This window comes from Cucurbita pepo, chromosome 8 (genome assembly GCF_057944985.1).
Source record: "Cucurbita pepo subsp. pepo isolate OVF chromosome 8, ASM5794498v1, whole genome shotgun sequence".
Lineage (NCBI taxonomy): Eukaryota > Viridiplantae > Streptophyta > Magnoliopsida > Cucurbitales > Cucurbitaceae > Cucurbita > Cucurbita pepo.
In genome coordinates, this window is record NC_141805.1 from 9,935,710 (window position 1) to 9,958,618 (window position 22,909).

A 22,909-nucleotide genomic window follows, 5' to 3' on the forward strand; every position below is an offset into this window, starting at 1 on the left:
ATGTTATATATGCAAGCAAGAGTGAGTTTCTGGCCTCGGTTTAAGAATAAAGTTTTAGAAAACGATGGTAAAAAGAGATTTTTAAAGGAGAGATTTTGAAAGAGATGCTATATATGCAAACGAGAGTAGCTCAAATAACTGTTGGTAAGGAGAAATTGACAACTAACCTATATCGGTCAGCCCAGACATCATTTTTTTCTAAAAGTAGTACTCCATAGAAATACAAAACTAAAACCCATGTGCAACACGCTTGGTACGAGCATGACCACACCTTCTTCTTAAAACTCCCTAACCTCGAGGTTTTGAATAGGGTTTATGAATTCAGAACTCCAACAGCATCCATAGCTTCATTCCAATGGCTACTGCATTTCTTGTCCGAAGAACTTCGACGAAATTCCTCTTCCAACCTCGCTTCCATTCTTCTTCCTCTTCTTCAGCTTCTCCATTTCTTCCAAACCTCTGTTCTTCTCTTTTCCGAGATTCCAATTTCTCTAATCATGCAATCTCTGTCCCTTTATACTCCAGAAGTTTCGTCTCAGCTCCTGAAAGTTCTCTTGCTACTGCTCTCGGTACTGATACTCGTGTTCCCGCCACTGTGATCACTGGCTTTCTCGGCTCTGGAAAGGTTCTATCTCTTTGAATCTTCTTATTTTGGTTAGTTTTACGTGTGATTTTTGAGATGAAATTCAACTTTGGTAATGTTTGAGTCGTTGCTGATTCTTCTGTTTGCGTATGCTTCGTCGGTTGCCATTTCGATTATTAATGCGTAGCGATTGATTTTCACTATGATACAGATTCTTTTTCACCATAATATGGTTCTTTGTTCTTGACGGGAAATGTTTATCGGTCTAGTTTCGATGAGTTTTCTTTGTTGATGTAAAAACGAAGGAAGAAGTGAAGTCTGTGCTTGTGATTTGCTTACTTTTGTTGTTATTATTATTTTTTTTCCTCCGATTGATTTGATTTTTTTTTTTTAGACGACACTCCTCAATCATATTTTGACATCTCAACATGGCAAGCGGATTGCTGTCATTGAAAATGAGGTATGCACCATACTTTTCAGAGATGGTACTATTTCACTTGAGAAATACTTCGTTCTTGAGGGGTTTTGGCCTGCTTATCAACCTCGCTTATGCTCTATTATTTTAAACCGTGATCACTGTTTGCAGTTTGGTGAGGTGGATATTGATGGATCATTGGTTGCCAGTCACTCCTCCGTAGCTGAGGACATTGTGATGGTTAATAATGGATGCCTTTGCTGCACCGTGCGAGGTGATCTGGTAAAGATGCTATTGGAGCTGGCCAAGAATAAACGAGACAAGTTTGATCATATTGTTATTGAAACCACAGGTATATTCTTCAAGTTTACTTAGCCATTTTGTTTTTTAGGAGAAAGATACATTTGTGTTTATTGCGTATGAACTGGTACTTGATCCTTTGTCCATTCACTTATGTTGTAGCCAGAACCCTCTTATTTAATCTTCATGAAAAGAAATATTTAGTTCCAACTGGTGGCTTGTAAGGTATAAGTGTTATTTCACTGAGTAGGTATTATGAGAGGTTTGATGAAGTAGTAGTTCGAAGATACTCAAACTTATTAATGGGAATTCAAACAACATAACAATCTGATCTTTGTGGATACCTCTCGGAAATTATTATGTGCTGCATTTAAGAAATGCCATGGTTGCATTAGACGAGCTGTTTGCGGGAGAAAGGAAAACAGGTCTAGAACTATTAGAAGGCTTTAGTCGAGTGCCTTGAAAGTAAAATTATAGGTGAATAGTAAAAACCAAAGAAAGAGAATCCCATTACATGAGTCTGTAATTATAACTTTGAACAACATCATCAGAATAGTTTCTAAAGGAGTCCTTTATGTCTCTTGATAAAATTTATACTAAAAAAGAATGATGAAACACCGCACCGTACATTTTTTGTTTGCCTGTTTCGTTGATAATCTTTTTGTTCTTTGTTAAAGTCGTCAATTTGGTTATAGCCACTTCAACGATATTTCTAGCCCTTTCCTTTAATGAAAGTTCACATAGATGGGCAATGACGATGAATTGTTGGTAGTGATTGTTGGAACTTGGAATTATTGATGCAGGCCTTGCTAAGCCAGCTCCTGTTATAGAAACGTTTTGTACAGATGAGCTGGTTTCACGTTATGTCAAATTAGATGGAGTTGTAACTTTAGTTGATTCCAAGCATGCCATGCAACACTTGAATGAAGTGAAACCAAGATTTGTGGTGAATGAGGCTGTAGAACAAGTTGCTTATGCTGATCGGATTATAATGAACAAGGTGATAAATTATTGTTCTGGACATTGTACCTTGGGCTTAACTTATCTTTCAACTCTTAAGTTATTTTCCATACTAAAGGAATCCAACTATGAACCAACTTCATCTTTTAACCCAAAGTTATTCTGTCCACATTGTATTGGCAGATTGATCTTGTAAGTCCAGATGAATTGGAGGAACTGACACTGAAGATTAAGGTAATCATTGCATTCGTTTTCTTGATTTGTGATCACCGGTGAATATGTACGATTAAATATGATCAAGATGGAGATAAAACTGGCTAAATGGTTAGGAGATCAAATGTGTATCATTTAATTCCAATTGTTACATGTCCGGGGCTAGTTAGGATTAACAGCACCCAAAAAAATAAAAAGGAAATGTTTCTCATGTGATGTTTTTAGGTTCATGTTGATGATACATTGTTGGTTCGAAAGACCACGTAAAATGCATATTATGCTCTTCTTTACCCTAACTGATTCATGATTTGTAAATTATATATGTTACATCTATCTTGCAGCGAATAAATGCGATGGCCCAACTCAAGCGTGCTAAGTTTGGAGATGTTGATGTCGACTTCGTATTAGGAGTGGGTGGATATGATCTTGACAGGTCACATAATCTGGCTGCATCAGTATTTTCTTGTCTTTTACATATTGTTCCCCTTGTTTAAAGCATTATGACATATAAATATTTTGAACCTTGTGTATGTTGTGCAGAATTGATTCTCAAGTTGAAGCTAACACCCACAAACATGAAACTGAACATGGTATTTTTGTCCTCTTGGTCATTTTTCAAAACAAGTAGTTCATATATGACCATTAGCTATTTTTAAAAGTATTTTGTGATTTGAATGTGTTACATTTTTAAATTACCCCAAATAATGCATAATTTAATTATTTGGCTAATTTTACAGAGCACAAGGGACATGATCATCACCATCATCACCATGACCATGTACATGACTCTGCTGTGTCTAGTGTTAGTATTGTTTCTGAGGGATTACTTGACCTTGATGAGGTAATAATGGTCCTATATACTATGTTTTATGTCTTTGGCATTTCATTTCTCTAAATGGACTTTTAAGTGTTCTTAGCATTTCTAAAACTTTTTTTTAACTACAGAACCAAACACCATGAAAATTTTGAAGAGTGTTTACTCTTTAGTTAGCTAAAAGTTCACCATTTCTGCAATTATATCGAACTCGTCTTCGTTGAACTATGTTTTCTATAATCCGTTGACGCTAAATGGTGCGGATTTTAGTTCTTACAATGCTTGAAGTGCACCCCGTAGGTTGACGATTGGCTCGAACGATTGATCGAGGAGAAAGGAGAGGACTTGTATAGAATGAAAGGAGTGTTGAGTGTAAAGGGTTATGAGCAGCGTTATGTCTTTCAGGTATTTCATTTCTTCTTCATTTTGAATGTTCTTACAACTATGTATTTTAAAAATCAAGGAATAAGCCATGCTTAGCTTACATTTCCATATTGTTTTATATTGGTTTTGAAAAAATAGCAAAAGTAACACTTGTGGGATCGGATCTTGTTCAAGTAAGGTCGTATTAGTAAAAGTAATACTTTCTCTAAATCATGAGCCAACTGATAAGTTATATGAACAAAATACCTAAAATCAATTCGGGTTTATTCAAGTTTAGAGTTCTTATTTGTGATATTCCACATTGGTTGGGGAGGAGAACGAAACACCCTTTATAAGGGTGTTTAAACCTTTCCCTAGCATTTTAAAGCTTTGAGGGGAAGCCCGAAAGGAAAAACCTATAGAGGACAATATCTGTTAGTAGTGGACTTGGGCCATTACATTATTAGATAAAATTGAAGGTCGATAACGTCTGAGTTTGGAGTTAGAAATGAAAATATTTGCTAAAACTAACTAAATCAATGGTTGTTATTGGTATTTCATATTCCAGGGAGTGCACTCTATCTTGGATGGCTGCCCAGGCAAAGAATGGGGCCCTGATGAAAAGAGGGTAAACAAGTTGGTATTCATAGGAAAGAATTTGGACGAAACTGCCCTTAGAAAAGGCTTTAAAGGTTGTTTAATGTGAGAAGAAGCTGGTACACCATCAGGTGCTAATTTGGTAATTTACATGCCCTTTCCCTTTTTATTACTTGAACAAATTATATAATTCTTGTATGTATGTACATTTTACTTTGCATCTTGCACGCTAATTATAGCAAATTTTTGTTTCTTTTAAGAAAAACAAAGTATTGTTACTTTAGGCTACATAGGGACATTCATTTTTTACTACTTACTTTTTAAGAATACGATATTGTAAATGTTAAGACGAGATTTTTTACCTTTAATTTAAAGGCTATGCAATGCCGGCTTTTTTTTTTTTTTTATAGAGAGAGAGTAAGGGGGCGGAGCTTACTTAGCCCTCGGCTTCTTGATCTTCTCCTTTCTTTCACTCTTTTACTCTCCTGTAAAGACGAAAGTGCAAGAAATGGGGAGACACGGTGGGTGAGACAATAGAAGAAGTACGAGTTGTGGAGATGATACTTGAAAATTTGGTGGTATATTTTTTTACAATATGATGATATTTTCAATTGCAATCTTATTCTTGATAAGACTAAAGAATTGATGTGACTAATTCATAAGATTTTTTGCTTGGATATTAATTAGTAGTAAGATGACATCAGGGTGGAACAAGGCCGAGGCTGAGGATGAACTCTCCACCTCTATCCACCCTATTCTTGGTTTCGGGAATGCCTGTTCCAATCAATTAAAAATCATTTAGTAGGAGGACAGGGCTTCCTTGTTCCCATCTAGAGACTCGAAAATGATCTCGGTTTGACCCCATACCAAGTCAAGGGTTAAATTGGGGATTTCCCAAAGAGACTCGACCTCACAAGTATTTTTATTATCTCGAATGAATAGGATTTTATAATCTTCATCTTACTAATTCTTTTAATTTAAGTGCACCGGTCGAAAAAATCATCCATATATTATGGTTTTTATGGGAAAATTTTCTTTTTTGATTAATTTAAAATTAATATAAATTAATTTAAAATCGGAACGTTTTTTACTGAAACATATATTAATTTAAAATTAAAAATAAATAAATTAAAGAACTGAGAACGAAAGTTTTGTTTGAATCCATTCGGGCCTCTCGTTTGGAGAGAATATCAATTGTCAAAATTTTCTCTCTCTCTCTCTCTCTCTCTCTCGATTTTCCGTTTCACATTCAAAGTTCGAAGTGCTTCGTTCCGACAGGAAGCAATGCTTTTCTCCAACGCGAATTTCTTCGTTTGCTCTACCATTCCGATTGCGATTCTTCCACTTTCATCTGGATATGTAATTTCTTGAAGTTTCTTCCTCGATTTCTATGGCGTTCTCTTGTATATTACTTCGTTTGATCTTTTTCCTTAAGTATTCTTCCTCTGTTTCTATCTGTAGTTTGCGTGTTTCAGGATTTCACTCCGGAAATTTCATTTCAGTTTCGATTCTAGTTCAATGATCGGGTTTATGGCGTTTAGAAATCTCGGCGAGTTCGAGTAATCACGAAAGTAGCAATGACTCGACTGATTTCGACGTTCTGTTTCCTCGCGATTATCCTGATCTTCTTGATCGAGTATGGTTTCGATCACTTCTGTTTCTCTTTTTTACTTCTCGGAGCCGATTTCTTTACGGTCATTTCAATGCTGTGTATGTCTCTTGTGTCATTTTAGCAGGTAGCTTCTTCAATTAACTTCGCTTAGCCTTTTTCATGGTTTTTTTCATATTGCATTTAGCTTTGATAAGTACTGTCATGTTCGGATTTCGTCTGTCAAACAAACTACAGGCGAAGAAAGCAACTGAAGCGGCGTGAAGCGATAACAAACAGTTGATCGTAAGTTTTGAGAACATTTTGATTTCTTTGGAAGGGGAGAAGCCTTTATAGATTCATAAAACAGTGTGAAATGAAGTTTCTGATCAAAGCAATTCTGCTTTAGGAGAATTTCCAACTGTTGGACTTGAATCAGATCCAGGTTCTCCCTCTTGTTGATTTGCTGCATTTTTGTTGCGCATCAGTACCATCTCAATTTTCTTCCAAGCCTCTCTACTAATTTGTTTTGCCTGTTACAGATCATATAACCTTATGTATCAGGTGATGGTGAAGGAGGAATTGAAGTGACTGAAAGTATGCAATTGATTCGCTAATTTTGTGAGACTGCTTCATTGATCCACTGAAAGCCACTCGGACCATGGTAATGTTCTACTGCATTATCCTTCTATTCTTTCACAAAATAAGATGTTGGCGTTCAGATTTTCGGTAGAATTTATCTCTGTTGGGAACTAAGAGGCATAATAGGTGAAATCTTCTCGTCTTTTAGATGTTTTTCTCTAAAATTTCATCCGCCTTAAGATCATAACCTACTAAGATCTGTCCCTTTTTTCCCCTTATCAGTACTGAAAACTGCTCCTGTGCTTTAAACTAAGAATCACAAACACTTCTATGGATAAAACAATTGTCATTCCAAACAGTTCGATCTATAAATTAAAGTAATAATAATGAAAAAGTAAAAGTAGGCTACAAGAACTTCATTATTTCTACTATTATTGAAATAACAACCAGATTCTCTTTTAAAAGTTATAGGATTGAATCTCTAATAGCTCATCTTTCAGAACTTTTATATTATTAATATTTTGTAGTTTATGTTATATGACTGAACCTTAATAGGTGAAAGACTATCCACCATTTTTCTACCCAAAGCTAGCGGCTGTTATGAAGAATCTCTTCCCTAAGATGTAAAACTGTATGTTACATTCACAGCTTCGAGGGATGAGGAGTTCTTTTCAGGCTTTTTCCAGTTTATATGTGATGTCCCACATTAGTTGGGGAGGAGAACAAAAGACGCTTAAGGGTGTGGGGAGTGGAAACATTTCCCTAGCAGACGAGCTTTGAGGAGAAGTCCAAGAGGGAAAGTTCAAAGAGGACAATATCTAGCTGTTCCCCATAGGGGTAGATGCGAGGCGGTGTGCCAGTAAGGACGCTGGCCCCAAAGGGGGTGGATTTGGTGGCGGTCCCAAAGGGGTGGATTGTGATGTTGGGTGGATTTGGTGGCGGTCCCAAAGGGGTGGATTGTGATGTCCCACCTTGAGGGAGGAGAACAAAATACCCTTTATAAGGGCATGGAGGAGAACAAAATACCCTTTATAAGGGCATGGAGGAGAACAAAATACCCTTTATAAGGGTGTGGAGGAGAACAAAATATCCTTTAAAGGGAACTAAAGAGAAAGCCGAAAGAGTACATCTGGGTCGTTGCATTATACCTTTAGAATCCTGCCATTGCTATGCTTCTGTAATAGTAAACACTCAAATTTTGTGTTGATGTAGGTGTTGCCCGGGTCATTGGAAAGCCCTTACAAATGTGAGGCTCAAGGAAGTCGCTTTCAACATTCTTCCATCATCTTCGGCGTACGTTATGTTCTTTTTTCTTTTCTATTTATAAAAATTAAGCTTATTGATGACTACTTTAAACAAAAAATAGTTCTTACAATTTGTTGGATTTTCAAAAATATTTTTGACCGTCCGTTGGATTACATAAAAGTATTACCTTATAAAACAAAAATAAAAATATTTTTTAAAATTGGTTTCAAAACTAGTGATGAAAATTGAGCTTAGGATATATTTGGTCCCTAGACACAATTTCATGTCTGAGTAGTCGTAAGTGTTTTAAAATTCAAAACTAAATTTATAATTATGAAAGTTAAAGAAACAAATAAGTTTTGGTCTACTTGATAACTATTTAGTTTTTGAGTTTGTGAAAATTAAGTTTATAAATACTATTTTCTATCTTAAAAAAATTTGGCTTTTGATATTTGGTTGATAATTTAAATGTTTTGTTAAAAAAAAAAAAAAAAAAACAAAACTTTGTAATGATGAGAAAACAATCATAATTTTTTTAAAAAAAATTCAAGTAATCAAATAGTCTAATAAGTTAATACTTTATAAACCTATATAAAATTAGATATTTAGACGAATCTAAACATACTTTAATTAATTATACTGCTTAGCTATTATATATATGTATATTAAAATCATCAGTCTCATGCCGTTGAACTTCAGTATGAAAAATTACAGTCAGAAAATGACAGGTATTAAATGGGTGTTTGATTTATTGAGTACTGTTCAATGAAGAACCCATTTATCTGGATATTTATTGAGAGCTGCGTCGGTTTTTGCAGGTCTAGCTTAGCTAGTTGGTAGATATTATTGTTGATTCCAATCCCCTGTTCACCGGCGTCATTGCCTCCTTTTCTGGTAAATATTACATACTTTTTCTGTCACTGAATCAACACCAAAACTCACAGCTCATCTCATCTGCCTATTTTCCAAAGTTAAAACAAATCTATTAAAGGCTAACAAGCTCTTAATCATTCAAAAACTTAAAAACATCAAAATGATAATCAAATTAAACTTCATGTACTCCTGCACGTAATTACAAACCCACGAGCTGGCTGTTAAAGAGATCATTATTGTTCCATATTGCTAATAATCGAATTCCCCTCCAAGAAATGCAGTGCAAAAAGTAAAACAAAATAATAATGAGATAAGAAAATATTACTAGGTGGAACTTCTAGTTACAGGCAATACCAAGAAAGCTTGAAGAGTGGTACTGAGAAAACAACACCCTTTATACACTAAAATAGAAAGAGTTCCTTTTTTTTTTTCGTTCTTTTTTTCTTTTTTCTCTTTTTAGCCTAAGGCACACTCCAGGAGGAGGGCAGAATTGAACATGAAATGACGTATCAAAAATATCTCATAAGTAAAAAGGAAGAAGAAAAAAATGGTATTGATTCATGGTAAATCCACTCCAAAAGGCCACTAGGTATGGATGGTAGTTCAGACCACTAATGTTGCTATAAACCCTTTATGTAGAAAGGTTAGAAGGACAAAGCAGTTGCCATATTTCCTTTTTAATTTTCTTTTGTTTTCTTTTTCTCTTTCAAATATATGGATTTTGGAACAACGAACGCTATATATGTGGAGCTTCTAGGGCAGATAAGAATGCAATTTGGGTATTGAGAAGAAAAGTACAAAAAAAAAAAAAAAAAAAAAAAAAAAGGTGGAGAAATGATGTTCGTGTGTAGAAGCAGAAGCAGAAGCAATTCATTGAAAATGAATCAATCAGATGGATAAGAATCCAAGTTAGCGGGTATGGCAGAGGAGAGCTGAATATGTGACATTCGCACTGCTCCAAGTAATCGCTCTGGTAATTCTTCTGTTGTATTTCCCTACATTTTTTGAACACCACCAAAATTTCAAATTAAAAATCTGCTTTCAAAAATCATATTATTATTTTAATTATTTTAATTTTGGTAAAAACACTTTTAGAATTGTACGTCAATTTTAAAATACTTACACTAACTTTTCTCTAATCTTTCTATCTCAATCATTTCATTTCCAAATTTCCTCCATAAAATTTGTTTCTAAAATATTCAATCAACTTACCCATCTATTAAAAATTTCCTTTTTTTTTTGTAAGAATAGCAATAGAAATTTGCGGGGATCAAGTTCTTCAAAAAGAATTTCAACACATTTTTTCATATATATATATATATATTTAAAAAAAAAGATTCCTATTAAAGATTTTTAATAAATTCAATAATATTTTATTAATAAAAATATAATATAATTTAAACATGTTTTTATAAAAACTCAAGTTTCAAAAACATTGCAACACAATCATATAGATATATTAAAAAGCAGGGTGAGGAATTTCCCGTCCCCAACCCCGGTGTAGCTATATCACGCCAATATAACAATGATAAAGATTGAAAATTATAGTTGAATTTTTAAACTTATAATCATAGAAGAAGATAATTTCCAAATTTTTGTTATCAAACACGTTATCATGTTGGGTTAAATTTTTTAAAAACAAATAACCGTTTATTGGGCGTACAGTTACTTTTGTATCAAAAGTAAGGGACATTGAATGAACGTTTGCAAAGTTTAGAAAACAAACCTGTATGAGGAAAGCCATGTCAACCACCAATGTTGTAATCACACCAATGACAAGTCCCAAAACTCCATTAGCAACTGTCGAAGAGCCAATATCAACATCCACCTGCGCAAGAACCAACCAAAGGGGTTATCAGAATATTATTTATGTGATCTAAAAAATAGCATCTCTACTGACGGAAGTATATTATTAATGGTTTCATACTTCTAAATACTTGGGGCCTCGAATATAGTTGCAATCAACTGCTTTTCCCAATAAGCATGGAGTGCTTCCAACACTTTGCCGAACAATCCATGAACCCTGCATTTTATTTTTTTCTTCATATTTTTAATTTACAAAATAAAAAACAACAAATGGAATCTTATAATATCTTTGAAACATTCAAATACGCCAGCTAAAAATTATTGATAGATTAGTATAAACATTCAAATTCAATAATTGATTAAAAGAAAAGTAGTTTTAGTTCAGTGAAAATATTTTTCAACATTTTAACGGTGTTTGATCATTATAATAAAAATGATTTGGAAATTCCTAAAATCTAAAAAACCTTCAGTTTTTAGAATTTAGAAGAAACATTTTTGTTCAGAAAAATTTTGACCTGCGCATTCCATGATGAAGATATATGTATATACCTTGGGCACTGATGGAATGAGTTTTAACCTACTGTTGCGGAATTCATCATCGCCATCAACAAAACGTTGCAAAAGCGATCCAGGAGTTAGTTCCTTCGTCACAAAATAAAATACCATACTGTAGTGCGTCGAACCCGGTACCTAAACAAACACCATTATCTTATCTTGACCATCAAAAAACTCATCATAGTACTGAATGTTTGTTTCCTCTTTGAATTCAAATGAAGATAGAACTTACTTGCACATTTATGACGATAGAGAAAAGACCTTTTTCTGAAGCGACCTAAAGAAACGAACGAGTATGGAAAGTTTAACCCAACAAACATAGACAAAAATAGAAGTAATGGAGAGCTAACGATTATTTATTCCAAAAAAGGAAATCAATCATGTATAAATCTTAGAGTGGGCAGTCAGTAGATGAGAAACCAAGGCGTGTATATAACTTAAAGATAGAAATTGAGTAATATTCGCAGGGTTTAGAAGCTTGACTTCACATAGCTCTAGTTTAATTTTTTGAGTTGTATAAATTGGTGTAATATTCGCAGGGTTTAGGATCAGGAGGTGCCTATGACCCAACCTCCCGTGACTATAACTTTGGACGTCATGCTAGCCTCTGTGTAATATTCGCAAGGTTTAGGATCAGGAGGTGCCTATGATCCAACCTCCCGTGACTATAACTTCGGATGTCATGCTAGCCTCTGTGTAATATTCGCAAGGTTTAGGATCAGGAGGTGCCTATGACTCAACCTCCCGTGACTATAACTTTGGACGTCATGCTAGCTTCTGTGTAGCTAGTGAGATTGACAAAGTTGTAGCTTCGAATAAACAAACTCACAAGACTTGACCTCTCAACTTCTCATTTACAGGTTATACAAGCCGGTTTCAAGAGTTGGGTTATAGATATTTTTGGCAGCCTTCTTCCATCTTGTAGTCTGGTTTGAAGTTTGGGTATTGATCTGGTTGGTGTCATTGGATTCCTTACCTTCAATCTAAATAGAGGTGTGTAATCTTTGGTTTTGGAGCTGTTTTTTCCGGTCCTTCGATCTTAGTTGGGTCTGGCCTTGAGATTGTAGCTCCATGTTAGAGGAGTTTCTGTTGAACGTGCACTCCCGCTTGCTAGCTTTGTGCTAATTTATGAAGCTTATGGGGTGAGAGGAACAATAGGGTTTTCAGAGGATTGAGAGGTCCTAGGAGGAGGTTTCGTCCCTTGTTAGGTTCTATGTCTCTCTTCGAGTATCGGTGTAAGGACTTCTGTAATTACATGAACCGTTTTTTTTTTTTTTCTATTTAATTAAAGGACAATTGATAATCAAAAATATTTTTAGTTTTGCTTATCATGGGCGGTAATATCCAAAACATCCTTTTTTTTTTTATTTGGGTTCTTGGGCTGTTAAGTGGCTCATGAGTGGGGAACTACGCCTTTGATGGGTGTCGCGATGGGTCTATTTGCGATATTCCTATCTATTATTTTGGAGATTGATAATTCTTCCAAGTAATTAGATTCGATTCACAAGAACCCCTAAATAACTTTTCAATAAAAAGTAAAGTCTAAAGTAGGTAGGTCTCCGCTTTTTAGCCCACTCTTTTTTGGTAGTACGATCGTAGAATTTATTTTTTTTCTGTATTTCAGGAATATGAGTGTCTGACTTATTTGAATTGATCCTATAGATACGACAGATCCTCCATGAGTAAATTTGTATTCCAAAAAGTACCAGCCTTCTTTTTTGCCAGGGAAAAGAAAAGAAAAGATGAAGTATTGGAGCTATAAAGAACTTACTTGAGCTGCACAGCCTTGCCGCCTGGCAACGTGGTCCATTCTTTTTGTGTCTTTCAGCCAATCAACAGTAACCAGATCCATTAAATGCTTCCCAGCTGGAACCTTCAAAAACAACATTAAGCACGAACATGAGTGTTCTCTGAACAAGATCGACCTTTAGGAAATGGAAACAGATCCAGAAGAATATCCTAGAGTAAGGCAACAGAAAAAGTTTAAAGAACCTTAGTCTTATCGAAACAAAAGGTCTTGCTACGAACTCTGAAGTTGTTCCCATCAGAAATTCTCCAGCAGTCTCGAGAACCATCGCGATCACCATGCCTTACACTTCCCGAGAAACTGGAGAAATCAATTCGATCTGTTGATTCTTCTTCCAAGGCTTATATTCATCAAAATGTTAAATTAAATCAGCACTACTATGCAAGTATTTGTCCTCAATAACGCAAGAATATTGATGTTCAAAAAACTTTTACCTGCTTTCTTGACATCATTCTCCTGCTCATTTGGGGACGCCTAAACATTAAACAGTTATTACAAGGGGGAAATATGAAAAAAAAAAACAAAACAAAAAAAAAAACAATCATTATAATAATAATTCATTATTTAAAAAATTAAATAGTAAAAGCTTTACAATGAATTTCGCTGCAACTTGTACCTCTTGTTCACAGTCAGGTATTTGAAATTCTTCATCTTCTTCAGAATATTCATCCAACATCACAGAATTTCTATTTGCAGCAGTCATTTGGTCGATAGAAGAGCTAGCATGGACACTGGACCCCTGCATTTTCAGGCTCTTCTGTGTGGTAACTGAAGTTGATGCCATATTTACCATAACTGGTATTCTCGGAGGAGCGTTCCTTTCGTCTGTTTGTGCAAACCATTCGCGCAGCCCTATCCAAGTGAAAAAAAGAAGAAAAAGAAGACTGCATGATTTCCATAAAGAAGTAATATAGCACCCATTAGCGCCAATCCCATTCCACCTAAATCTGCTTTGATAATACCAAAAAGCTTTAGGAACATGATGGAATTTGGAATGGTCGATCTCCACCGCAATATATTAGTCTTAGAGTAAAAAGAGAGAGACAAAGCTCAATAAGCAATAGAACCCCTATCAACCATTACAGACGGCAAGAGGAAGCCATCATCTAAAACACAAAAGAACGAATTATCACCAAATAGCTACAAAGATAGAAGATGTACTTTCTGCCAGGTATAAATACATCAGTCTTATCTTTACAGTTCTGTTGTTTCTTTATTCCCAAATGCACCAGATAATAGCCAGGAAAAAAAAAAATTCATTACCAAGAATCTTCTACCCTCTAATTCATGAACCTTAATCAAATAAAATATCAGAATTAAATTCCTATAATTTTGGTTCTCAATTTCATCCACAGTTCCAACCATAAAGTAAAAGAGAAGTAACTTCCCTTTTATTTAACTCCAATATCATCACCAAATCTTAGCACATATCTCATTTCTTTATTGTCCATTTTTTTCCTTCGTATTGAAAATCTTAAGATAGAAGAGACGAATAATTGAGCACACGCCAGCTGCAGAAACTAAACATCACGGTTGTAACAATGCAGGTTTATAACTTACTAGTGCGAGCAAGAGCTAGAAGAACAACCTACCGGCAACACTATTTAACATTTGCAAGAGACAATGTTGCTGAAATGAGGACAAGTAGCCCACGCCCCATCCTTTCAGATCAATCTGCATGAGATGCTGCACTTGAGTTCTTGGCTTCCCGTTTCGAGGTTTCAGAGGTGAAATGTTGAATCCACCACCTTAGAAAATCAGAAGAAAAGGCAGTTGAGATGGCATATGTGAACTCATAGTCAAATAGTTCTATCCTTCAAATTTTCAGTCCTAAATGAAAATGTTTGAAAACTCACTCTCAATATGGGCCCGCACATGCCCTGGTTGTGGACCACAGTTCTCATGCTCCCTTGAGCGAAATAATACCACTACATGACACCAAGAGGAATAGAAATTAGAAAGGTAATTTCATTGCTAGTCAGAACAACAAACAAGAGTTGACCATCCAAATACTAACCGTAACTTCCATCATCATTACGCCGCCAATAACGCACATAGCAGAGGTCACGAGGCCATACAAACCTGTAACAGAAAGGGAAACTGACAATAGGAAAAGTAACACCAAGAGAGAAAACTTTGTGCCATTCCCAACTTATTATAATAAAAAATAGTTACTCTCATAAAACAACAAAGGGCATGTAATGCAGACCGATATACCAATAGAAATGCTCTGGAACAATTGGCAAGAACTTATGACATTCTGTGCAAAAACGATAATCATGATTGAAAACAATTGCAACTTCTCTCTTATTCATCAAACAATTGATAAGCTTTGGCAAGAAGTTTTTAAGATGGATGTTGAATATATGCACGGAGAAACATTCAAGAAATAATTAGATAACAGAAGCAACTTTGGCAGGTTAATAATGATTATAGGAAAGAATAAAACAAGTGCAACCAATGCATAGAAATCACATCCCAGAATGGTTATTGTCGAGGATTTAAACGTGTCTATTATAAAAGTTTCACTGCGATTAATTTACATGTGATTGTAATTATGCATGTGAAATCTTCGTATGCAAAATTGGCAAATAGACACTAGCTTTTCTGCTATGCAAACATAGTAATCACACTATTGAGAGGCATATTACATTGGAAACCAGTCTAGCTGGAGCCTGTGGTAGAGTATTGCCGTATGTCCATCCACCTCTTCAACTAAGCTACCATATTGGAAACTGCAATCCCACCTACCAAATACAAAAACAAAACTTTGAGAAGCACAAACATTTGAAGTAGGCTGCAGGAAGTCACAACTTAGGCCTATATAAACATTTGAAACACTAGTTGTCATAATCAAGGCCGTTAACTAGTGTTGTGATGATCCTTCAAAGAAAAGTGCTAATTGAAAGCCTTGATATTAACGTTTCAAAGGCATTTTACATATGGGTGCATTGAATAAAGTACAAGCAATATGGTGTTCTTGCCCAAAATTGTTGGGCTGTAATTAAGGGAGCTATCCTACAAGTTTCTGATACATCTTCAATAGTGGAATATGTTAGGAATACTACTAGAATAAACTTCAGAAGTATTATTAGGATATGAGGGAATATTGATCGTTAACTAAAAAGTTTGTTAGTAAAGGGCTATATATAGAGTGATTGTTAGTGAAAGGTGGTTTATAGATTAAGTGAGAACGGGTGAGGGCAACACTTGTTTAGTTGTTTGGGCTTGAATTTATTCCAGGGATGTATCCAAGATCCAAGGATTACTCGGGATGCTTCATTATAACTAGAAATGCCCATAGAAACACTAAAATTTCAACATAAGCCAATTCCCAAATACACGCTTCTTGAATCGTTGTTTTCATGGTAGTAGATTGATGATTCAGAGGATGTGAAGTTGCAATCCACACCTCGTCACACAAATTATAGTAGGCTAAGCAATACAACTTAGAGAATAGGCTTCAATATACAAGTGTTAAGACTCATTTGCATATGCACGAAGAAATAAAATAAAATTAGCTTTTATGTAACATCTGAATTCAATGTATTTAGAATAGTATTTTGTTAGATACAAAATTGTTTCACTTATAATCAATTTTAAAGGTGCTAACATTTTTTCATCAAAGAAAGATATCAATAAACAAAATAAAACTTTTATACTAAGCCTACAAGTGTCTCAAATTGAAAAGGGGAACACCTACTCAAACCGTGTTCCATCCATGCTCATGACAAGTTCAAAGATTTCCTCACAAGTAGCCTCCACTACACCAACAGCTTTCATTGCCCTACTATAGCTCCTCGGCTACAAAAAGAAATTATATATGGTCGTACTTACTACGAAGTAATCTACTAGAAAATCTGCTCATGTGTATTAATAAAGAGGAAAAACGCACCAGGTAGTCAACTTCCACAAGCTCTTCAAAGATGCGAAGTCCTGTCAATAACCAAATTGAGAAAACCTCAAAATGATTTGTCAAATTCATTTATAGTACAACAAACATGAAATTTCATATGCAATTCTGCGAGCAACCCTTCTATTATACCAACTTTGATATACAGACTATGACACAAATAAAACAAATTGCTGACCATTTTGGCACTGAACTAGACGCCAATGCTTCCGCGAAAAAGCTTGACTATTGGCATTCTGATTTGAAAAATCTGAATCTATTTCCCTGGTCCAGTCAAGTACTGACTCTGGCGGTCCTGCCACACATTACATGACAATGAATTTAAAGAGATGAGTTACCAAAATATGAAAGGAAAAGAAAACTGAGAAGGAAAAGTATAATTTACAGACCATTTCCAATGGTTGTCCTTCGCAGTAAATTTGGATGAGTATCGTCCTCATCTTCCTGTGCACTGATCCTGGTAATATTTCAGAAATAAAGAAGTTATGTCTCACGAAAAATGCCCATTGAGCAGAAATAGACATGTAACTTGTAAAACGTTCCAAAAGGAAATGGAAACATTTATATAAAACGAATACTCAATAAACCTGTTTAGGATGTTAAAACAACATAAAAGAATGTAGTAGAAAATGTCAAAGAGAGAACAAGTTTCTAATGTGGTACATATTTAAATTATGTAATAGAAAAGACATTATACAAATACAGCATCAAATTATCAAGTCAATTCAACAGATAACCATTTCCTATATGCACAAAATAGTAAAGCTTATGACCCTCAGTTCTAATGGCCAGGGAAATCCTAATTATTCTCAGTAACAGCATTCTCAACTGGAGATACTCCAATGTACTATCATAAGTTGTGACTATGAATGACTTAACTCGTATCCAAACAAGACCTAGGGACATGCTAAGGAAAGTGGCGAATTTAATTCAGATGAATCCAATGAAATGACTGGTAGACTGAACAAAAGAAATGAAGAGAAATGAAAGGGACAATGGTCAGTTATCCATTATTTAGTCCATACTTACTTTTATCTTTCAGTTTCACAATTAACAAGTGTAGAAAGCAACTATAGTAATTTATTAGTCCAGCATTATTTCTAAAGTATTCCCATAACAAGGCCAAAACTCTTCTATCTTTTCTTTTTTTTCAACACAACAAACGGATAATAATGGCAAATATATTTTAGAGACTTCTTGTGGGGAGAGAATGCAAAGGACATCAATTAGTCACAGGAATTGTCTTAATAAGTAAAATGAGTTCAACGCTACTTAAGCACTACCAGAAACCACATTCATATTTATCAAGAATATGACGAGAAATCCTTACATCAAAATTATTATTATTATTATTTTTAATTTGGGGGGGGTGGGGTGTAATCGAGGGAAAAAGTAAAAGAAAATGTACTCACTGGCTTTCATGGTCTGAGGAGGAAGCAGTTCTCCCATTATCCATCCCAGATTTATATTCAAAAGATACAAATTTGTTCCCGTTTGGAACTTGTGAGCCTTGGTGCTAACATATCAACACGCAAATGAGATCAAATTCATCAGTTCATGCGATTTAGAAATTGAAGAAATAAGCACCATGAATGTTTAATCAAGGGGCAAATAATGGATACGAGAACCAGTGCCCCAAAAAGACAAACATCCCATCAAAGAAACTAAAATAAGTAGATTGTCGTTTGGGTTTCAACATACTCCCAACTAATATAGCATTATAGTAATATCCAAGACATTAAGAAAATAATGTAAGAGGATATTCTACCTGACAAGAGGAGAATAACTGTTCGATACTACTATGGTCTTCATCATTATACAAACTAATTGGAGTTAATGTTGGAAAAGAAGTAAAGAAAATTTGAAAACTACCAGATCAATGACAAGCTCTATTTTCTCCTTCCATAATAATGCTTCTTGGATATTGAAGGCCGCCATCTGCAAAATTTCCTCAACATCATGTAATGAATCTAATAAAAAACATAGAATATGGGAAGCCCCAAAAGTACCGTGCAACATTCAAATTATGTTATGCCACCCCCACCCGTATCCTCGAAATAACAATCAATCACCTTATAAAATAAAATATGGGAGAAAACCAGCAGCAGAATTTATTCATATGTTGATTATCAACGCTAAGAAGATGGTAAACAAATCATACAATCTTCATCTATCAAGTGACTGGAAGTAGGTACAAACCGTAATTCGATGGTACTTCTCTTTCTTGTTGTAAACAGACAAGACGTAAACCATCTACAACATCAAAATGGGAGTTGAAATTAATCATTAAAGTAATACACAATTGAGGCCTGCTAGCACCATTAGTCACACTACACAAAATAAAACAAAAATTAAGAGGATAAAAAATTAAGAACTATGAAATGACAGGGCGAAATGGTCGGTGATCTGATTTGAAATACATACTAGTCATTAACTCAGCCAACAAGCTTAACTATGTTAGTAATTGAAAATTGGAAGGGCAAATTATGTGCTAGGTCGTCTAGTTGTACAATGAACATTAGGTACAAGAAAGGAAAGAAAGAAAATAAGCACTTAGAAACAAGAAGAAAAATGTCGAGGCAAATTCTCACTGGCTCGTTAGATATCTACTTCCTAGGCTTTTCTGATGCAACAAGCACAAAAAATCACATTAGAATGCCAAACCATACCAGCAATAAGAAGAGATTAGCATAACTTAGCTTCATTCACTGGTTATATGGAAAATTATAAGACTCACACTCTGCCTTCAATAATTGCATTATACAATATATTTAACAATCAACAAAGACACCTAAACAGGAATCTAAAACAGTGGCAAAAGCTTTAATGAATTATCTAGATGCTCTTTTTTCTTTTTTCTTTTTTTGGTTCCATCGTGGGATTTCTGAGCACCGTGATCCTAAATTGTGAACAAATGCACTATAGAATAATTCATTCGTTAAGGAGTCAAAACTACAAACAATCGCAAACCCCTACCTAGAAGAAAAATACAAAGCAGAACAACTAAGATATTTAGTCCTCATTTGCAGCAAATTCTGCCTTGGCAGTAGAAACTACTTGTTGCAACAGTAAATAACTGAAGTACAACACGTTAGTTGGCTACATTCGAAGTCTTAAATAGTCTGTTTGGTTCAGCACAAGCAAATAAATAGCGTGTCCTCATAATCACAAGACAATACATAGCTAAAGAAAGAAAAATAGAAGTATGAAACAACTAACATGACCATGGTGCGTCTTCAAGCCACGATCCTCCACTCTGCAGTTCCCATCTATTAGCATGGTCTTAATTGGAACCTGCGTTGGGAAGATCATAAAACAGGCACGTAAGAAATGCATTTCGATCCAAAAAAAAAAAAAAATGCAAGAATGCAGATGGATATTACACATGCATGTGACGTAATCTAGCCATTCCTGCATAGTTATTTCTTATATGAATATGCTACAACGTCAGCCGAACACAAAACACAACACCAAAAATTGAAATTACTGTAGTAAATCACACAACACCTACTTGATTATCCTGAGGCTTCTTCTTATAATACGCAAGCAACCGAGATTCAAGCACGAAGTACCGCATATGAATGAAGGACCTGCCGATCTTCCGCCGGCCATACCGCACCATCCAACCTTCATACACAACCTTCGACGACATACCTTTGACAGCAAACCTGATTTGCGCCAGATCAATTCCTTCCACAGGTTAATAAAAATGAATATAGGAAATAATCAGATAGAGTATGCACAGTCTTGCAGATTCGGAAGCTCAGAAAACAATCCTTGCTTCCACAATATCAGTGACAGCTTAAGTGACTTGATCGGTCATCGCAACGCCGAGAATTGCAAAGGTAAGCAATCGAAAACGCAGATTCAGTCGTCCGGCATGGAAAGGACAAAAACTTTGAAAATTCTCAACCTCGATTCCAAATTCCTCACAAATTCACTTTTGGAAATTGTCTTACCAGTAAAGACAACAAATCAAATCATTCTCCCTTACAAAGAGAGAGAGAGAGAAATTCAAAGGACAGAATAAAAGAAAATTGACTTTCAGAGAGGAACTGTAGGGCGGTCCGACGAGCGGTCGGAGCACCGGGATCGGAGAAACGGCGACATCTCGAAAGTGGTGGAGAGAGACAGAGAGACGGAGAGAGAGAGAGAGAGATCGGACGATTGGGAATGCGAGTAAAGATTCTGATGGAATGAGGGCGAGGGATCCCACGTAAGTGGAAAAAAGGGAAGGGGTGATGGGAGTAAGACTGACACGTGGAGAAATCCGATTGGACGGTGACGGAGATAAAGGGTGATGATAACAGGGACTTGGCGCCGTGACGAAATCCAAATATTTTTAAATCGAGGTGGCGACGGGTGAGGGGGTTAACTTTTGTAAGATGCATCTCGGTTCTTGTGGGCCAGCTTAGACACAAACAAATACAAAATTTGTGTTATATTAAAATAAAATAAAATAAAATTTAAAAAAGACTTTCTCAGGAAGCCCCGGCAATCAAGGGAAAAAAAAAAAAAGTCCACTATATTTGAAATGACTGAAACACCCTCCTTCAACCCACCTACTATGTCGCTTAGTTGTTGTCCGAGAAGGGCATTTTGGTCACGATGTATATTTTATGCCTCGTTGTGTATCGCCTGCCTCGCACGTGCAGTGTCGGTTATGAAATTGGAACATTTTAGGGTAAATAATAACATTAGGGAAGATAAGTCATTGGTGACTAATTTCATAACAAATTATAACATAAATAATATATTTTTAAAATTTAAATATATATATATATATATATATATATATTTAAATTAAAAATAATAATAACTTACACATTTGTATGTTTTGAATTTTGAGGTCAGACATTTGAATCTTTGCATATTAAAGATTTGAATATGTTAAACTAAAAAATTATTATTTAAATAATTTTTACTATTTAGATCAGATCATTTAAAAACAAAAAAATAAACTTTTAATTACACGGAATTAATAAACTTTTAATTACACAAAATTTCGATTTTAAATTTTTTTATTTAGGGTTTCATCTAATTAGTCGATATAATTTTAAAATATTATATTTGATCTTGATATTATCGAGTTAATTTATATGCTTCAATTTTTTAACTAGAAGATTCAAACGTGACGTTTTTTATCTAAATTATTATTATTTGACTAATTTAAGAATAATTAGGTTGCCTAATTTATCCAATTTAAGTGTAATTGCGTGGTGAATGAGCCATTAATCAATTTTAGACTATTTTGACTTAATTTATAAATAAGGTAAGTGTTATTATTTCAATTCACTCTTAACCATTAAATGATAGAAAGTGGTCAGGGACTGAAATGAAATTAAATGTAAATTTTATGAGTCAATATTGAGGGACTCAAATGCAATTAAACACAAAATTTGGGGCCAAATATATATTTTTGCTTTTCTTTTTTTTAATTATTATTATTATTCATAATTTATGAGGGGAGATTCGAACCTGAAAATTAATATTCAAATATTCAAATGGGTGATTTTTTTATTATAAATGCTTAAATGCAAACTAAATAATTTAATAATTTGGGGGAGAAAATTAATTTGACTTTAAAAAATTATATGGACTTTGAATCTGTCAAGGCGTTATACCGGAAGGAACCAAATTTTGACGGCTTCCGTGAAAGTATAAATACACCTATTTAATTTAATTTTTATTAATTCGAGATTTTTGGAGAATTTCCAATTACTGTCTAATTTAAATATTTTATAATTTTGCTTAATAAATTATTGTTGGTCTTTTTTTAATGTTTGGGTGTCGAGGATTATTGGGAGTGAGTTACACCTTGGTTAATTTAGTGGAAGAATTTAGTGGAAGATCATGTGTTTATAAGTGAGAAATCACGACTCTCCACAATGGTATGATATTGTTCACTCTGAGCATAAACTCTCATCGTTTTGCTTTGGGCTTCCCCAAAAGGCCTCATTCCAATGGACATACCATGTTAATAGAATCCTCAAATATCGAACAAAGAATTGTGAGTCTCGAAAGTATAGTCAAAAGTGAACAAAGGGTGGAGTCGAGCCTCGATTAAGGGGAGACTATTCGAGAGCTTCATAAGTCTCGATTAAGGGGAGGATTGAACATTATCATACCATTGTATACCATTGTGGAGAGTCGTGATTCATAACATTGGGTGTATGGTGAAAATATTCTTGTCGTTTTTGCTCGTGAATATAGGCAGAATTCAAACCACGTAGTCTATAAATTTCAAAAGTTTGTACTATATGGTACCTGAATAACAGATTTATTAAAAATTGAA

General features: G+C 34.8%; 2 protein-coding genes across 28 annotated transcripts; one reads left to right on the forward strand and one right to left on the reverse strand.

Annotated features, from left to right (window-relative positions):
• Positions 1–255: 255 nt before the first annotated feature.
• Positions 256–9,584, forward strand: LOC111800828 (uncharacterized). 27 transcript variants are annotated; one of them, XR_015422036.1, is made up of 17 exons: positions 257–625; positions 978–1,043; positions 1,170–1,350; positions 2,102–2,298; positions 2,442–2,492; positions 2,813–2,904; positions 3,012–3,061; positions 3,209–3,312; positions 3,586–3,690; positions 4,217–4,387; positions 4,656–5,604; positions 5,707–5,981; positions 6,092–6,139; positions 6,243–6,278; positions 6,376–6,497; positions 7,628–7,708; positions 8,479–9,584. XR_015422036.1 is itself a non-coding variant. In XM_023684700.2 (10 exons), exons 1-10 carry the CDS (start codon positions 356–358, stop codon positions 4,352–4,354), a joined length of 1,254 nt encoding a protein of 417 aa, XP_023540468.1. In that variant the 5' UTR covers positions 257–355; the 3' UTR covers positions 4,355–4,435. The 27 variants fall into 27 exon arrangements, 1 of the variants encoding a protein (XP_023540468.1); XR_015422042.1 differs by having other exon boundaries at positions 6,398–6,497; XR_015422037.1 differs by having other exon boundaries at positions 5,707–5,881; positions 6,042–6,139.
• On the reverse strand, positions 9,061–20,781 carry EDR2 (ENHANCED DISEASE RESISTANCE 2). Its single transcript, XM_023684659.2, has 22 exons — positions 20,126–20,781; positions 19,834–19,908; positions 18,814–18,867; positions 18,487–18,552; positions 18,027–18,130; positions 17,004–17,071; positions 16,793–16,909; positions 16,597–16,637; positions 16,405–16,505; positions 15,353–15,448; positions 14,719–14,783; positions 14,558–14,629; positions 14,294–14,449; positions 13,318–13,553; positions 13,136–13,175; positions 12,887–13,041; positions 12,666–12,767; positions 11,127–11,171; positions 10,889–11,029; positions 10,461–10,556; positions 10,260–10,361; positions 9,061–9,528 (listed from the first exon to the last, which is right to left on the reverse strand). Exons 1-22 carry the CDS (start codon positions 20,264–20,266, stop codon positions 9,418–9,420), a joined length of 2,184 nt encoding a protein of 727 aa, XP_023540427.1. The 5' UTR covers positions 20,267–20,781; the 3' UTR covers positions 9,061–9,417.
• Positions 20,782–22,909: the final 2,128 nt, after the last annotated feature.

Bases quoted from the DNA above. Each gene is read 5' to 3' on its own strand.
- LOC111800828 (XM_023684700.2), top strand. From the start codon at position 356: ATGGCTACTGCATTTCTTGTCCGAAGAACTTCGACGAAATTCCTCTTC. The intron at 1,044-1,169 runs GTATGCACCATA...CACTGTTTGCAG, and splicing joins TTGCTGTCATTGAAAATGAG to TTTGGTGAGGTGGATATTGA. The intron at 1,351-2,101 runs GTATATTCTTCA...TTATTGATGCAG, and splicing joins TATTGTTATTGAAACCACAG to GCCTTGCTAAGCCAGCTCCT.
- EDR2 (XM_023684659.2), bottom strand. From the start codon at position 20,266: ATGTCGTCGAAGGTTGTGTATGAAGGTTGGATGGTGCGGTATGGCCGG. The intron at 17,072-18,026 runs GTGAGTACATTT...AAATATTACCAG, and splicing joins TCCTCAGACCATGAAAGCCA to GATCAGTGCACAGGAAGATG. The intron at 15,449-16,404 runs GTAGGTGTTCCC...TGTATTTGGTAG, and splicing joins ATGGATGGAACACGGTTTGA to GTGGGATTGCAGTTTCCAAT.